This window comes from Nyctibius grandis, chromosome 5 (genome assembly GCF_013368605.1).
Source record: "Nyctibius grandis isolate bNycGra1 chromosome 5, bNycGra1.pri, whole genome shotgun sequence".
Lineage (NCBI taxonomy): Eukaryota > Metazoa > Chordata > Aves > Nyctibiiformes > Nyctibiidae > Nyctibius > Nyctibius grandis.
The window spans coordinates 40,123,854-40,141,384 of NC_090662.1; the positions used below are offsets into that span (position 1 = coordinate 40,123,854).

General features: G+C 43.0%; 2 protein-coding genes and 1 non-coding gene across 3 annotated transcripts; all 3 read right to left on the reverse strand.

The window, feature by feature from the left end:
- Positions 1-1,229: 1,229 nt before the first annotated feature.
- On the reverse strand, positions 1,230-11,592 carry KICS2 (KICSTOR subunit 2). The gene is made up of 3 exons (XM_068401354.1): positions 11,323-11,592; positions 8,863-9,151; positions 1,230-4,139 (listed from the first exon to the last, which is right to left on the reverse strand). Exons 1-3 carry the CDS (start codon positions 11,555-11,557, stop codon positions 3,323-3,325), a joined length of 1,341 nt encoding a protein of 446 aa, XP_068257455.1. The 5' UTR covers positions 11,558-11,592; the 3' UTR covers positions 1,230-3,322.
- A 1,676-nt stretch (positions 11,593-13,268) lies between these two features.
- On the reverse strand, positions 13,269-16,931 carry RPL18A (ribosomal protein L18a). Its single transcript, XM_068401698.1, has 5 exons — positions 16,851-16,931; positions 16,204-16,383; positions 15,473-15,602; positions 13,832-13,941; positions 13,269-13,411 (listed from the first exon to the last, which is right to left on the reverse strand). The coding sequence occupies exons 1-5, from the start codon at positions 16,866-16,868 to the stop codon at positions 13,319-13,321; spliced, it is 531 nt and encodes a 176-aa protein (XP_068257799.1). The 5' UTR covers positions 16,869-16,931; the 3' UTR covers positions 13,269-13,318.
- Positions 14,726-14,857, reverse strand: LOC137664473 (small nucleolar RNA SNORA68). The gene has a single exon (XR_011048322.1). It is a non-coding gene; the product is annotated as a small nucleolar RNA SNORA68 (small nucleolar RNA).
- Positions 16,932-17,531: the final 600 nt, after the last annotated feature.

Here is a 17,531-nt window from a genome sequence, read left to right on the forward strand (position 1 = left end):
TCCACATTGCTATTCTAAGCAATCTGAGTGGCACCAAGAATATAAATTCTCAGCACCTGTTTTAAAAACTTGCAAATATGCCTGAAAGCGTTGGCTTTCATTTTGTTATAAACATCTTTACATCTTGCATTTAAAGCAGTCATTTATATAAGACTTTTAAAGTGCATTAGTACATTCAATCTTGCTTAGCTAGATTCCTTGGTGGAGAGGAAAAGCTGGCAGACAGAGTATCACCCAGCTCGGCAAAAGTGCATTTGTCCTCCAGTTCTTACAGTAAAGAGACTGATCAATCTTTCCAATACTGAAGTTACTAATGAACATATTTTTTTCCAGTTACTGAGTTTCTGATCACCTTTACTTACTCCATAGATATGTTCCCCCCCTTAATTATGCAGGTTTTCATTACTGGCCTAACCAATTTTACATCATAGATAACTCAGTCTCTCTGTTAGACCTCGTTTGTCATTTAAAACAAACTCCTCAAAGCATCCCATAAGAAACTGTGCCATAAGTCTGCATGGGTCTAACACATCTATAAATATTCATTCATCACATGTACTCACACCCCACACACACTTTTTCGGCACAGCACATCTCAACTCAGCAAAACTATTTTATATCAATTCTAGTGTAAACCTTGCTTCAGCTTCATCCTTGCAGTTTTCATCCAAGCCACTTCCTACAGCCTGGATTTTCTGCTCCCCACCTTGTATAATTTAAGGCTGAGATCTTACAAGGAGAGTATCAGGGACAGGACTCTGAAACCCAGAGACAGGTCCACAAAAGTTTCTCTCTCCAGCACCCAATTCTCTCCCATTGCTTGTCTGCACATCTCTCCCATTCCCTCACTTCTCACACCATGAGAGCAATGGTTATGGCTCCTTTCGGTTCTTCATCAACCTAAATATCCAGAAATTCTTACCCATGAGTCGGACAGCTCCTCTGGCTGCTTCCCCAAGATCCTCTGAAGAAAACTGCAGCAAACCACACCAGTACTGATAAGGGGCAAAGCAAGTCTCACCTCCTCCTCCACAGAAACATCACCTAGCATCCCTTCCCTGTTCCCAGAGACACCACTCGCCAAAAACGGGGGCAGGAGCATGAAGTGAACCCCTAGGTCTGCTGAACAGTCGCCTCTGTTTCCTCTCCCCATAAAAACCACTGGGAACAGCCTCCAGCCATTTCAACAACTGCTGGTCTGCTCCAAAGGGCAACAGATTTCTTTTTCACCTCTTTCAACATGTCCCCTGCAACTCAGAAATTAGCGAGAAGGTGTCTGTACCACACGCAGTCTCTCTCCCCCCAGTCTCCTCTCCCCCTTCCCACTGACAGCTAGTATGACAGGGAAATACTGTAGAGGAAGACAGAATTTGTACAACACTTTATTACACTGCTGAAGACTGGGAATCAGTTCTGGCGGCAGCCTCTTTCTGTTATTCCGGCTGAGTACAATGTTATTACAAGGTCACTGTCCCACAGAGGGAAGCACACAAACTCTCTCAATACTGTCATTTGCAACTTTGTCCTGTTAAAAGAGCAATTCAAGCTGCAAAGTGTAATGCTGTTACAACCAGATGCCCTCCAGTTGCTGGTATATTTGCAACTCCTGTTATTTTCCAATGGCAAAGAGCAGACTCTAAACTTGAGAGAGTGATACTGCAGTCAGGCTAAGACTTTACATGAAAGGCAGTAGCACAGATATTCGCAACAGACTAACATATAATTATAGCAAGGCATGGAAGGCTCTATTTGGCACAAAGTGGAAAGTCAGAGCTTACATTTTGAGAACAGAACACGCTTATGTAATGGTAAAGAAATCAGTACTTGCAGCAAGAGGCAAGACAAGTTACCATAACCTTTTGGGAGAGAAAGGGAATCAGTAAAAGCCACATCTGCAATGGTATATTTTATATTTCAGTCTTAACGGAAACAAACATTTTGACTTAAACTCCCTTTTAAACCAAACCTGATGATGTTATACCATACACAGTGTCAACTAAGCATCTAACTTTACTACACTTACATACATCATACAGCAGACCCATATCAGTCCTCCTGAATTCCCGTGAAAGTGCTTGCACAACTGCATAGCTAACAATCAGAAGAATCATGCAATATAAGGCTACAGGTACAGCCAAATTGACCCTTTTACTGTATTTGGAAATATTGATTTCCAAAATAAAGCACTTTCAGAGTAACTAGAAAACATACTTTTTTCCAAACCTGCAGCCTAGAAGTAAGTTGTGAAAGAGACAGTTTAGAATGAGGTAAAAATACTGCATAGGCTATACATTTAAATCCAAATCCCAAAAGTGATTTGGCTTAATTGTGAAATTATTTAAAACTGAACAGAAAGAAAAAATTACATACTTATAAAAAACTGAAAACAAATCCAGGTTGACCCTACCAGCAAATTAGAAAATAACTCATTTACAAAGGGCATTTCTACTGCCTTTTTTTTTTTTTTTTTTTACGTTAACTAGACAAAAGCACAATTTGAAAAGAGCTTTGCTGCTTTTTCCACGGAGCTGTTCCTTCTATAATACCCACTCAACCTCAGCTTGTCTCCTTCAGTTAATCTGAGCCAAGACTGGTACTGGACACACAATGTCACAACACTCCAGTGAATACTGGCCTTCCAGCCCATGCTGCAGCTTTTCTTGCCCCAGCCTGCGTTCTGGAGCAATGACAAAGCTTTATGACACAGGGCGTTCAGAACAGAGACTGGTGCTTAACAGAAAGCGTCAAAGACCTCAATTATCATTTTAAACCATTTGAAAACTAAGTTATAATTAACAATAGTGCCTTTTGTGATTCTTGTATTTTTATTTAAAATGTGTCCTTGCAGGTTCACTTTTTTTAATATTCCCTTGCATCAGTGTTTAGTTCCCAGAAATCATTCCTGTCAGGCAACGCAGTTTTCTGAAAAGATAGTATCTTCCATCCTCACCACATTTTCAATAAACTCTCTAGAAGACAGTCAATGATCAGACTAAGATAAAGTGCATATATTCCTTTCTGATACAGGCAACAAAGTTGTGGACTGAAAAAATAAATCATATTGAAAATTGAAAACCACACACAAAAAAAAAATCTTACTGTGGCCATTTAGCACCCCACAATTAAGTTGTCCCACTGAGTACTGCCCAAAAATACTTTTCTTCAAGTGTCTGATAGCTTAAAAAAAAAGGAACTTATAATATTAAAAATAATGGTTCCTGTTTAATTAGACTCTGAGAATCATGAATTTATGTAATCCTTGAAAACTACAGCTCCCCCAAGGCTAGCATACTGCCTTGACAACTTGTAAGTAGTTTATCTTTTACCCTTTGGATCCAGGCTTCAAGCTCGCAAAAGCTTTGGAGTTCTTAAGGGAATGTGAAATTTCATTGAGAAAAGAAATAAAATGATAGTCCCTTTCTGACTTCTTGGACTCAAAAATAACTACAATGGTAAAGTGAGGTTCGGGGCGAGTCAGAAAGTACGTGCTTTGGACTTTGTCATCGTAGAAGTGAACAACCTTCTCCAAACTGTTGAGGTCAGACGTTCTATCAGTCATAATCATGATTACATTCGGCCAGTGCATAACAGGCCTGTCACTGGGCAGAGACACCACTGCAGGGTACTGATCCACTCCTTTGGGGGCTTCCCTGTAAGAATGGGGATGATGATAACCATGTCCCTGAAAACTCTCTGATCCACGATTGTCAAAAATTAAGGAAACATTGACGGCATCATACTTCCGGATGAAGCTGGAAATTTTCCCAAAGTAATCAGGATTTGTTTTAGCAGTCAAAGTTTTCATTTCAGATGTTGTTGTTTGTCGGCTAAGGGCCTCGTGAAAGTAAAAGCTAAACTTGGCAAGAAGAATGTTCTTGAGCTTCATGAGCCAGAGGAAGAGGTGTGGAGGTTGTACAGCCTTCTGAGACTGCCCTCCAAACAGATGTTTCTTGGTCTCTCGCTGTTTCTCAAAAATTTGGCCCCAAGTCTGTAGTTTTGTGTGAGCACTGTGCAAGTTGACCAGGGATGGAAGGAACTGCCACTCTGAGATCTGAGCCTGAGCCTTTAAGAGATGTGCAAGCACATCTACTTCCAGCTGGAAACTGCTTTCAAGAGGACTGAGGATTGGATGATGAAATCTAGAAAACATAATGTTAGGCAAGATATGAGAAATGCTGTACAAAACAGTGAAATAATCAGATAGTATTTGTCATTCACAGACAGAAGACCAAATATCAAAGCAGAGCAAAGCGTAAACCAAAAAATAATCTTGTTAATTTAAAAACAGGGTTTTTTAACATAATTAGGGCATTTAAATGAACATACAGCACTTCACATTTGACAAAAACACCCATCAGACCTTTCTCTATTAAAGCAAGGGAGTTATATTTGATCACTTCAAGAACAATCACTGCTTATTTTGATCCATGAACTACTCTAACACCATTTCTCTTTAAATTCAGGTGGTTTTGTTCCAATTTAAAAATCCCTTCTGGTGCTAAAATATGTCTTGATAGTTCTGGAATAGCAGTAAGATTAAGTTAAATCGAAGGAATTATGTTACAAATTTGCTGTTTGTATAGGGAAGCTATGAAGCCAAGCCGACCTTTACTTTTTTTTTTTTAAACTTAAAATAGAATTGTCATGGAAAATTAGTCAATAGAACCATGATTAATTTTATTTACCAATGAACCAGGTCTCAAACTTCAAACCTTGGTGTACTAAAAGCAATGAAGGGAAAAACATTTGGCAGGATTTCATCATATCACAATGAAGACGCTGCAACAACCAATTTCTCTCACTAAAAATTCAGGTCAAGATCAGTCTCAATTTAAGAGATTTTTTAAAAAAAAAAAAAACCACAACAGAAAAACAACTCATCTACCAGGTAGAAGTGCCACTGCACATCTTATTCACAAGAGTGATGCTACGATTAGAACAATCTTGATGAAATGGAATTTTATAGATCCTTCTATAGCTTTCTCTTCTCACTATTTTTTCTAAGCATCAGGAAAAAAAAAAAAAAAGACAGATCCAGCCTACCTCCCTTCCCTCGATACTCAAATTACTTTTAAATTTAGAACATCATCGATAAATACATACTTAATTCAAAATGTGCAAAACTGTTCCAGTTACAGAAGCTAAAAGAATGAGTCTTCAGGACAGACAGAAGTGGCCTTTTTAGTAAATGTGTTCCCTAATAGGCATTTAGGGCTCTTAAAGAGGTCTCCAACAAAGAAAAAACAATCGTTCAAAGACAAGACTTGATGAGGTTTCCATTTAAGTAAAGATAGATTTATTCCCTCATTTCAGAAAAAGATCCTGGGTCTTTTTATTGCTTTAAAACAAAGAAGTTTTGAATTCTTCCAACCTTTAACAGCTCATCTTCAGACAAAGCAAAAGCAACTCCATTATTCCCCTCAACTTCCAGAGCACAATACATATAATCCATTTTGGAAATACTTGGTTCAAAAGCAACACACTTAATTTTGTTGTGGACCAGAAGAGAGAATGAGAATTTTAGGCTTTTCATCCCCTCTCCCTTCACTATTTTTCCTTTGACTTTCCATCAAGCTCTTGCCAAAACATTAATTCTTAGGCTTGTGAAAATTATCTGACAATTTTATCACTATTCTTGTGTCTCTTTTTTTTTTTTTTTTTTGACAGCCACAATACACGTCTTGAAAGGATTTGCTATTAAGGTGCAAGTCCAAATTCATTTGAAGAAAATGAAATGACAAATATCATAAATCAGTTGATGCACCATATTCTGCAAATAGGCTAGGCTGGGTGACCAACCACCTTCTACAGACAGTACATGTCAGCAACCATCCTATCTGCCTGCTACAGCAGAGATACAGTGATTACTGGCTACTTTGGTGGGCTGAGAAGTCCAGAGCATGTTTACATTTCTTTGAACAAACAAGAGTCAACTAAAAATAATATTACGCTAACAGTCAGGGTTATATATTTCCAATGGTTTTAGTATTCAGCAGAAAAACAGTTTTGTTGCCATGTATTAGAAGAGGGGGGGGAAAAAGCATTATGCAACATTATTTGTTCCAGAGAGTCCCATCAAGTGCACATTTAGCACAGTGGTTTCAATACACTTGCAGTCAGACGAAGAAGGTTACTCTTCCATCTTAAAAGCCATTAAAAAATTCACACTAATGCAGAACTGCCAAATCTCCTGGATTAACATTACGATGTACGGCTTCCCACTTCTGCTTTCCTTCATGGCTCATAGCTATTTTCATGTTTCACCGCACAGAAGGATTTGCTAAACTCTTTTAATCCAAAAATACACACCTCAGCCACAGCTGAGAAGCTTGATATGGTTGCAGAGCAAACTAACAGGCTATGTACTCAGTATATCTGCTGTAATTAAGTTTCATAACACAGAAGCACCTGACTGAGCTCAGTATCACATAAAACAGACAGGTTTTTACAATATTTCAATAAGAGTGTTAAGAACTTAAAAATACATTGGAAAATTGCTTTTTTTTCCCCCCAATCATTCTCAAAAGCAGAGGGATGCTAGAGTTTTGTTTTGCAGACTATGAAGAAGCCTATCTTTTCTACAACTTTTCATTTCCTTCCATAAATCACACATGTGTGCATTTATGAAATGCTGACTAGATGAAAAACATTTAACAAACACTTAAAAATAATTACATCAAAATAGGTTTACTTGTTACTTATTCATTTTATACTAAGCTTTAAAGGATCCTGCTTCTGATGCTGGTTTAATTATTTCAGTTATGATCCCACCCAAACCAACAGTTAAAAAAAAAATCAGGAAAAGTTACTTCTCCAGCTGTGTTCTATAGAAAAAGAGAGGAAAATAGCTAGTATCAGCTGTGTACAAGTCAGCAATGCATAGTAACAAAACAGCTTTAAACTGTTCAAGAGTTAATGATTTTTTCATATACAGACAATACAACTTGTTGACAGTCAATTAATTCTGTCATTCCTTTACCAACAAGCAGCTATTTGCTCTACATTATCTGAACAGCTATTCTTAGATGTAAAGGAAAGAAGCCAAGGCCAGAATCTATCTACAAAACAGATACCCTGTCTGGCCTTAGCACAGCTGGCCGAAGTAATGGCACACATCCTCAACTGCAAGTGAGGAATATATTGACAGAGGGAAGACACTGGGTAAGGACAAGTTTATTTGACCTTTCACCTGAGAGGGTCGGCTGTAAAACAGAAATGCCTTCCAGCCAGCATACATCCACATAACAGCCCCAGAAACAGATCTGAGATATGAAGAAACTAAAGGAAGGACTAAAGGAAGATACCATTATCCTCATTTTTTTCAGAAATATTCTGTACGTGAGTGGAGAGGACAACATAGCAGCTACTGAATTAGCTCTAACAGCATCTTAGAATGTCTCCATCTTAGAGATTGATCATTAACCCAAAGCAAGAGCATCAGTATTTTTCCCAGAGAGACACCGCTTATTTTTTTAAAGAGGTTCTAATAATGCCTTATAAGTACAGACATGTCACTGAAATTTATTTAAATAGCATAGTAAAACATTTCATATCTAAGTCTCCAGTCACTTCGTGAAAGCGTAAGTTTTGGGTTTCAGATTTTTAACAGTGCTGTTGACCCAGCACGTGCTCAGAACAGATGGCGACGGTTAGTGCACAACATAAATCAACTCTTCAAAAAAAAAAATTGCCTCCCTTTACTCTTTAATGTTTATTGCACCAAGGAAAAAATATGTAAGTTTCATTTTTTATTGGACTAACAGCCCTGATATTGTAAGGGTTCACAAACGAAGAACTGCAAAAAAATCACTAGTAAGATCATACAGATTTTCAAATAGCAAAGTTACGTAGCAATTTGCCTAAGTTATCCCTAAAAAATAAGGGAGTCAGCTTCCATGCTTCGATTTGGAATGTCAGAAAGCAGCACTGAATTATTTTGATTTTTTGTAGGTGTACACTTCAAAAATCATAACTGAAAAAAACAAGACCTCAGAACGTTCTCCCCAAATGTCGTCTTAGACACTATTCCACTAACAAAGATTTTTAAAAATTCAACTACATTTGAAAGTTAACTTCCTACAATGGCTACTTGTTTTGCTTTAAAATAAAGAGAGAGAATTTGAGTCTGTTGACAAGCATTCAAAAATTCTCTCTTTTTTAAACTGCCGTCACTTTCAAGGCTCACACGTGTTACATGTGAAATACCCACCCCAGAGTCATTTAGAAACATCCTGGGATTCTTGTAACAGGAATTATTAGATCTTAACTTCAAGAAACCATAATGACAGGGACCAAAGACTCGGAAGTGCTCCTTCTACTGGCTCCAATACCTCTCAAGAGAAGTCAAAATAGAGCACCATAAAACCCTGCTAGGTAGACCAGATAGCTATGGTATAGCTTTTAGAATTAAGCAAATATATATTCTAGTCTAAAAAAAAAACCTGTCACACAAATATCTGTTCTATTTATATATCAATTTTACTGAAGTCCATATGGAATTAAGCCGTTTCCTCTCCGCTCCCAATTAAAAAGCGCAAGTCTTACATCCTTTATAAGGAAAATGATTCTGCTGAATATGAACATGCCAACTATTAATTACAGAATAGGGAAGATGGCTCCTAGAACATGATGAGCAGAAACACTCTCCCCTTTTTTTATTTTTCTTCTTCAGAGGAATCATATTTTGAGATTTCACACATCTGATGCTGCTGACCAAGACTGACTTCATGCAAGAATTGATGCAAGGAGCTGTGCTGCTCAGCAGTCAAAGGACAGCAAAGTCTTTAGGCTTGCTTTGAACCTCAACATCATGTATTACAGATCATATGTCTGAGTACTTACTGCCAGCAAATAAGCACTGACCTTGAGCTGTATTTCTTTAAGATGGATTCCAAAATGTTTACCAGTTCCTCAGAGTTAATGAACTTTTGGGTGCTGAGCGTGTACATTTTTTCATAGAAGTCAGCAATTTCCATCCGAGCCTGAACGAAAAAACAGAGCTGTTCAGACAGGTGAGAAAGCAGCTCTTCCAAGTGAGGAGCTGTTCCTCCCAGTGCATTGCGACCCGTCGCCACCACCTTCTTCAGCTCATTATGCAGAGATGTGTAGATGGTTCGGATGGAGTCCTTTCGGCTGAAGAATGACTGACCACCTGTTCAGATAAATATGGAGGTATTACCAAAATCCAGGGACAGCAAAGATAGACAGCAATACTGGAAAACTGTATATAACCACGCTTGTTTTTCCCTAGGTGTTCCTAAGTGTTGTTTGATCACAGTATTTTTTTAAATCAAGAAACAAATTCCAGTGTATTATTTTGCAAGTAACTGAATTACACATAGGATATACTCAAAAGCACTTTATGTAATTTCATGCAAGTTACACTTGTCCTAATTCATATTTCTGCAGCCAATGACTGCTGCAAAACTTCAACTCCCTCACATCCACCTTAGTTACAGTGTGACCTTTCAGAAAAGAGTTCAGTTAACTTCGCTATTATGATATATGACCTGGAAATACTGTTATCTGCGGAAGTCAGAAGAATCAAGTCATTGTGCAATTTTACTAGTCTCCACTGCTATTAATAACTCTAGATCTTTTCAAGACAATTCCCCTAACAATACCTCTTCATACACAACGCACTCAAATTTGCAAAACAACCTTTAAATGGGAACCACGTGACACTTGTATGTACAAATTAAATGTTTCATGTCCTTACAAAATCTTAATATGAACCAAAATACAAAGGGAAAACAATCACAGTTTATCTCAGTGAGACCACAGTGCAGGTTAATCCATAACACGGAGAGCGGGGGGGAAAGTAGTCAGTGCTTCTCTCTACCTGCTCAACACTACGAAGAATTTAAAAAGAAAAGAAGACAGAAGCAGAGAGTCAAAGATATTTAACTTTGACGCTACCAAAAGACTGTACAAAGGTACTACTCTTATTTCATAGTTTATATTTACAGATGGCCTTATGTGCTGCTGTGGCACTCGAGATGCAGTGGAGCAAGGATCACAAGGACAGAATCAGTGGAACTTTTCAAGAGAGTTCAAGTTTAGGTTCCACTTTGAAACTGCTTATAAATTTTGTAATGGTGGATAGTTCTTTTCACATCCACTTCACACATATAATGTTCAAAAGCAACCTTAGCAATTGGAGGCAGAAAAGCAGAGAATCGGTTATGACGGAGAAATGGCTACCTTCCTAAGACAAGAGTTGCCCCCAGGTCATGGGCAGGATGAAGAACCAGCTATTCCTGTTGTTCATTAAGTATATAAACAAACAAAACTTTGTCCCTTCTGTTGTCAATTTTGTCCTTCCTGCAAGCACCAAATTCACTTTTTAAAGTCAGCCTTATAGACAGAGTTTCATCTGTAAAGATCTTTTTTATAAAATAGTTCTAAGTCACCACTTAAAACACCAAAGCAGAATTTCCTTGATGCTTTACTGCATTACACATCAGACTCATATCCCTTGATCCATTTTCCACACCAGCCCGCAGTTCAAAGAGAAAATAAGCAGTTTTGCCCAGAGGGCAACATGATGACAGCTCGTGCTGTGCCAGTTAGAGATTTTTCTATTCACATACTGAGAGACAGAGAAGCAGCCAAGATTGTGGCCGAAACTTCCTGAGATCCTGCAGCATCTACGTGAATAACAATTTTAGGAGGCTATCTCCAGCTCCGAGTACTTACACACGTACTTACACACATGCAGCTCTAATATTAGGCCCTGGAACTGTGATGTGAAAAAGCTTTAACTCTTTGGTTACCTCATTGAGCTCACCTTTGCCAGAATCTCAGTCAGAGCACCCCGGCACAGAAACACCTCTGGCTAAGTCTTGGGAATGGCAGGTAGGTAGCCTACCAGCCAATAAAGAGATGCACCTATTTGCACAACCACTGTGCCACCTGCACGGCACCTGCACTCTTATTTAAAATTTCTTCAGGGGCTACCCTTTAGCATGGCCGGTTTCTCACTGGGCCCACGGACACTTGCTGTTTCAGACGTCCAGACTCGCACCTCACCGAGGCCAGGGCCCTCAGGTACCTCGCGCTGTGCACCTACCCGTTGACGGATTACCTCACGGGGCTGCGGCAGCCGCCCGTTCCCTACCGCGCCGCCCACACCCGCGGAGCTAAACCCGGGACAGGCCGTGAGCAGGCACGGGCGCGCTGCGCCCCCCAGCAGCCCCCTCAGGCGTGAGCGAGGGGCGGCCCGGAAAGGGGCGGGGGGACAGGGTGCCCGAGGGACGGGGGGAGCGGAGGGACGGGGATCCCCCCACCCCCGGGGCGCGCGGGGCGGCGGCCGGGCGGTACCTAGCTTCTGGCCCAGGAAGGTCATGCTGTGGTAGGCCTTCTCGGCGGCGGCCAGGTGCGCCAGCCCGGCCAGCAGGGCCAGCCAGCTGGCCCCCGCGCTCTTGTTGGCCTCCCGCTCCTTCTCCACATTGTCCTTGGCCTTGTCATAGGAGAAGATGCCCAGGTGGGAGAAGAAGGTCTCCAGCACGGCCTGCTCCACCGGCACCGGCGCGCCCAGCGGGATCGACTCCCCCATCCCGCCCGGCGGTGCTGCCGCCGCCTCCACGACGGCCGCTACTTCCGGGTCCGGCGCCGCTGCTGCCGCGTGAGGGAAGCAGCTCGCGCCGCCTCCCACCACGCGCCTGCCCTTGTCACGTAACAAGCGAGGCGGGCGAGCTCGGGGTCACGTGACGGGCGGGGACTCGCGCTGCTGGTTTAGCGGCGGCGGGACCTCGTCAGGGAGGCTCCGTCAAGCAACGCCGTGAGCTCCGGGGCGTTCCCGCGGTGGGTCTGGGAGCCGCCCCCCGAGCCCTGGAGGGTCCACAGCCGGCGGGTAAATACAAAGAATCGCGGCTGTGCTTGGTCACCTGCTCACGGTCCGGCTGGCTCCTGACGCCCGTTGGTGTTTCCCGGCTGGCCGCGCTGGTGCTGGTTCCTGTAACGAGCTCTCCTCCACCCTGCCGCCTTGGTTTGTATGAACCCTAAACCTGAAGCCCATGTTCGTGCTAAATTGTTCTTTCAATTAAAAAGTTCCAAAATAACGAGGTATTGCAGGCGACCTTATTCTCCCCCTTTGACAGTACCCTGAAAGGACTCCTGCAGGACCCCCTAGCTCGTCCAAATGTTTTGTGTTCATAGTTTACCCTCCCTTGTGAGTGGGAGATCATGAATTGCCCAAATTAATCCCTTTTTGGACAGGCAAGCTCCCTGAACCGATTTGCCGTGGAGGCAAGGAGGAGGAGTGCAAAGCTGAGCCACAGGGGCAGGTGGCCATGGAAGAGGGGCTGTTGTAGCAGCACTGACTGGTCACCCCCCTCACACCGAGCAAGGCCCTGCTTGAAATCAACAAGCAGTTCCTCTGCTGGTTGGGTTGCAGCTCTCCAGCTACCCTGAAACTAAAACATTCCCAGTTACCTCTCTGGATGGTATTTCCCTGTGCTCTACTCACACCTGCATGTTTTTAAGCTGACATCTAGACAAAACACAGCATCAGTTCTCTATACTCTGGGCAAGACCTGTAAACTAATTAACTACCTCTTGTCTAGGAAACACTCAAAAAAGAGTCTAATTTAAAACAGGCACCAGGTGCAAAAAATAGCTTTAGGTGTGAAGCAGCCTGTTTAATTAACCTTAACTATGCAGTGTTTGCAACATATTCTTTTTACTGTGGCATTATATTGTAAATAGGGTAGCCTAAGGATTGGGTTTGGATATAAAAATTAATTTTCACCAGAACAATTGGTCTAACATCAAAGATAAGTCTGCCAAGTCCTTAGTCACTTTTCATTTCTAGGTGCAGGCCCCTCTGTATGTGTACACGACTTAATTCAGTATGATGCGTAACAGCCTTGAAAAGGTTTAGGTTAGAACTAAAGTTTTGGCTTTAAATGCTTAAAACTTTTAAGTTACGAGTTAGAGCCGACAAGTTTGAGTTCTGCATGCACAAAAAGCTGCCTTCTTCCCAAATTCAACTATACTTACTTAGCATGCCTAAGGGACAAAACGAAGGTAGGATTTTGTAGCTGCTCGACAATAGATTCACTGACCTCGAGAGCTGGTTGTTAAAAGTTTTGGTTTACTGATGTGATCTGTTGGCAATTTAAGCCAGCACCTGAAGCATGCACTGGTTTCAAGGCAATCATAGCTGTAAATAGTAGGCTGCCAATAGCGTGCAGAAAATAAAGAGCAGAAAGGGGACTCCTCGGTATCCAGGGCACTGTTTCCAAAAGACAACCGGAAGTCAGAGCTTCAGAGAAGACCTTTATTACAACACAGAGTTGACAGCATGTTTCCGTATTTAAAAGAAAGTATTTGGTCTCTTGGTGGTGAAACGTGGTTTGTGCTGGCGACGCAGGACTCTGTGTGGCAGAGGGAACTTGATTTTAGAATCCTGCAAGAAAAATGTTTCTATGTTAATCGAGATATTAGATGAACAACAGAAAATAGTTTGCAATAAATAGCTAAGCTACCTTCAACTGCTAACTTATGTACAGAGAAGTAATGCATCCACAGATTAGACATACTTCATAGGAGCTAACAGATGCCTTAGTTTTACAATTCTTTTTGAAAGAAATGCCTGTTAAAAGGCCAAGTTCTCTGCAACATAATATGTATTTTAGTTCAACTTTCTTTCAAACAGTTCTGGCACTAATAGTCTTGATCGTAATATAACTGGAAACCTATGCACGCAGGTTTGGTTCACTTCCTGGTTTTGCCTGCAAAGCAAACCTGTGCCAGACAGGAGAGCTCCCCGCTTCCAGCCCAACGCTGGACCAGGACCCACCAGCCACTACAGTGTTATTTCACTTACGTGGAATTGCTTGACTGCTGGCCTACGGCACTTGCTAGCAGCAATTTCCTCAACTTTCATGATCTGAATAGAGTGAGCACGGGCACGATGACGGGCTCCCATATCGCGGTCTGTAACAAGAGAACTCATTAAAAATAAATCTTAAGACATTTTCAGTTCAAAAAAATCTTACTATCATCTTTTCAGGAAATGTTTATAGTATCATCTACAACTTTTAAAATGTCTGATCAATTCTACTTCATCGTGCTGGTTTTAGTATCTAAAGTGATGGCAGAAATATCACAGAACCAACATGCAGCAGCAAATTCTTCCTGGAACTCATAACTGAACTCCTCCAAGAAAGTGCAACTTATTCCTCTTGCCTGATTTCAAGACAGTACACATCTACAGAAGTAATCTACGTGGATTATTTAATTTTCTGCACATGAAAACTGTGATTCAGAATCAACACTGAAACACAATTACTGAAAAAGACACGTGAACTTAAAAAATTTCCATTCCAAAAGGAAGGTGCAAGTAAAGGTGGGATCTGAGGTTACCTTTACTTTTCTTAAAATTGACAAGTGACAGAAACATGAATCGACATTTAGCCCACGTAATTAGGCTTTCAGAACAGCAGGAAGCCATCTGTGCACGGGCTACCTGGAAATTCCTCCTTGCAGCAGTGAAAATCACTGCCTTCAAATCATGATGTCCATGGCTAGTTCCAAAAGATACGCCTGTTGAAATACTATTGTGCTTACAACGCTTCCCATGAACATACCTATTAAAAACTTACTTGTCAAAAGTATTCTTGAACATAAATGTATCAAAGTCATTGCATCATGACAAATTAAGTTCTCAGGTCTCTTAAGCAGTCCTTCGGTATGTTAATTACCAGGAATTATTGTAAGTTAATGTAGAACCTTAAATTTCACTTTCAACAGCACTTCAGCTTTTGAAAGGCGACAAGATACATTTAATATCTGCACACATGACAAGAATATCATTATTAAGAATAATATTCTTTGGGTTTTTATGTGCACTCTGTAGTGTTTGTAACACTTCTGGATTCAAATATTAGCAGCATCACCTATACAAATGGTCTGTCCCTCAAATACTTCACATAACAGACTGAAATCAGGACAACCTTTAATTATCCCTGAACCGGGGCAATGAGATCTTGGAGCAATAGATATTTCCCCCTGCCCCGCAATTTTTTTTTTCCCCACTTGCTCTCCAAGGACAGAAGCTAGTATGTTCCACATGATATCTGAAATACTCTCTCCACAAGACTTGGGAAGATATACTCAGCTATTTTAAAACAATAAATATAGTGCAAGAAATATATACAGCACCTAAAAGGTCATGAAACCCTCAGTCTGTGTAGCAAATTCATTATTAGAATTGTAGAAAGTCACACCAAGATGAAGTGGGAATATTTTCAGCTAGAGAAACTGTATAAAGAATGGTAACAAATAAGATACCACTTACATCATACATAAACATCTACAGACTTCTCTGCGAACTCCCCACTTTATTGTTCCAGTGTTTCAGTTATCATGGATCAAGTCAGCATGCTTTACGCCAAGTTTAAGATTTAATTTTGTGCTTATATACTGGTCCTACTATTTTATACCTCAAACAGTTACATGTACTTACAGCACTGAGTGACAGCACCAGCCGTGGTCAAATCCCTGTACTCCCTGTACATGTTGTGAGTTCCGCTACGAGAATCATAGCGCAACCAAATGCCAAAATTTTTTACCCGCAGAGGGGACTTCTCATACACCTGGAATTACACAAGAGCACAAAAGTAGTTAGAGACAGTACATCATCAGCATTTCATAAGTTTAAGAATAAATATTTTAGAGCTCTAATGAAACCACTTTTATTGTCAAAAACAACTATTTGCTCTCTTTCCCCACACCAACATAGCTACATTCAAGTCTTGATAATTCACAGTGAAGAGTTTTAGTAATTCAGTGTGGAAAGAAAAATACACACTAGATTTCATCTCTAAAGAATGTCCTTTAAGCATCAAGGTAGAAGAGTATAAGCACACAAATATCTACTTTCCAAGGATTATGAATGTCCAGATGACTCTTAAAAGGTATATTCCACAACGAAGCAAGCATAAGAACCAGACAGCAGCACTGACTAGTGGCATAGCTCATAATTCTGAAGTGCTGGGAAATAAGTTTCGTTTTAGTTTACTGGACATATCCTGCCACTATGAAAAAAATAATTTGTCACTCAGCTTCACAGCAACTGAAGGATAAATGAATTTCAACCTCACCCCCAGTAACAGCGCTTCATATAAATTCCTTCCACGTACACCAGATGGAATTCCTTACAAATCTCCTACTTTTTTAGGTTTTTTAATCCCGCACCTGGCCACAGTACACTATCTCTCCAGAAGACTTCTTCATCTTCTTCAGCTGAGAAACGAAGTACCAGAACCGGGACTTGGCGACAACATGGTTCGGAGCGAAGATGCGCATACGGTAGAGAGGAGGGGTCGTGCATTTCGGCGTGGGGAGGCATCGCCCGACCACTTTGTACTCCCGCAGCTGGAGGGAGACGAAAGACAGGCCGCCCACAGCGTGAGCCCCTCCGCGCCGCCGGCCCAGCCGCCGCGAAGCCACCTCCGCGCCACCCTGACCCCGCCCCGGCGCGGAGCCACCCCGTGGAAGGCACCGCGGCTCCCTGGATGAACACCGCGGCGAGAGCAGGCCAACCCCAGGAAAGGCGAAGAGAGAGACCACTGGCCCAGACGGATCGCCCCCGGGGCCCAGCTGTGCCCCCCGCCGATCACGGCCCCCCGCCCAGGGGCGACGCGGCCTCCTCACGCGTCTTGCGGGAGCGGCGCCGCCGCCATGTTGGGCGCTCGCCTCCCTCAAGGGCCAGGCTGGGTCGTTTGGGCGCGCAGAGACCGCTCCCGAGCGCCGCAAGCCCACATCGCCACCCTCTCAACGGCCGCCTCAGCCTCGGTCCTAGTCCCGGTCCCAGCCGTGCCCGCACGCCGGCCTTCACTCACGGTGCCCGACGCCTTCATGGTGCTGCCTCCTCCGCGGCCCGCAGGAAAGAAAAGGCCGCGTGCGCCGCCGCCTCCCGTCACCCGCCTGCCGGAAGCCCCGCCCCCGGCCGTCCTCTCCGCCGATTGGCTGGGAGGAGAGTGCGATTGGAGGAAGCAGCCGTCAGTCTCCGCCCATTGGCTGGCAGGAGAGCGCGATTGGAGGAGGCAGCTGTCAGTCTCCGCCAGCGGCGGCCGGTGCTGGGTGCCGGACCGGCGGGGGCCGCGTGGCCTGGTCCGGGCCCGGCCTGCGGCGGGGGCAGCCCGGCGGTCGGCCGGACCGGGAGCGGAAGCTCCTCCTCCCGTGCGCACGGGAGCCAGCAGTGCCGCGACCCATCTCCTCGTCACCGTGGCCGCGGACCTGCATGGTCCCGGTGCCGGTAGGAAGAGGCCCGGCTGTGCGTCACTCTATCTCCCGCCGGAACTGCTCGCGTTGCCGCGGAGGACGTGGCAGGGAGGCCCCAGGCGGAGGCCTCAGCACCGTGCTCCCCTCGGGGGAGGGACCGGGCATGGAGGGCTGCAGGGGGAACCTTTCTCACCCGCGGTCCCGTGGGAGACCGGAGTTGCTGCCTACTGTGAGGTTGCCCCTGTGGATGCCCCCACACGCTCCGTTTGATGGGATCCTCTTTCACGGCTGGCGCTCCC

Excerpts from the sequence above, each read along its gene's own strand:
- KICS2 (XM_068401354.1), bottom strand. The coding sequence starts at position 11,557 with ATGGGGGAGTCGATCCCGCTGGGCGCGCCGGTGCCGGTGGAGCAGGCC. Across the intron at positions 9,152-11,322 it reads CTTCCTGGGCCAGAAGCTAG|GTGGTCAGTCATTCTTCAGC; the intron begins GTACCGCCCGGC and ends TTATCTGAACAG. Across the intron at positions 4,140-8,862 it reads TTAAAGAAATACAGCTCAAG|ATTTCATCATCCAATCCTCA; the intron begins GTCAGTGCTTAT and ends TATGTTTTCTAG.
- RPL18A (XM_068401698.1), bottom strand. Across the intron at positions 15,603-16,203 it reads AGATAGTGTACTGTGGCCAG|GTGTATGAGAAGTCCCCTCT; the intron begins GTGCGGGATTAA and ends GTGTAATTCCAG. Across the intron at positions 13,412-13,831 it reads CAGCAGTCAAGCAATTCCAC|GATTCTAAAATCAAGTTCCC; the intron begins GTAAGTGAAATA and ends TTTTTCTTGCAG.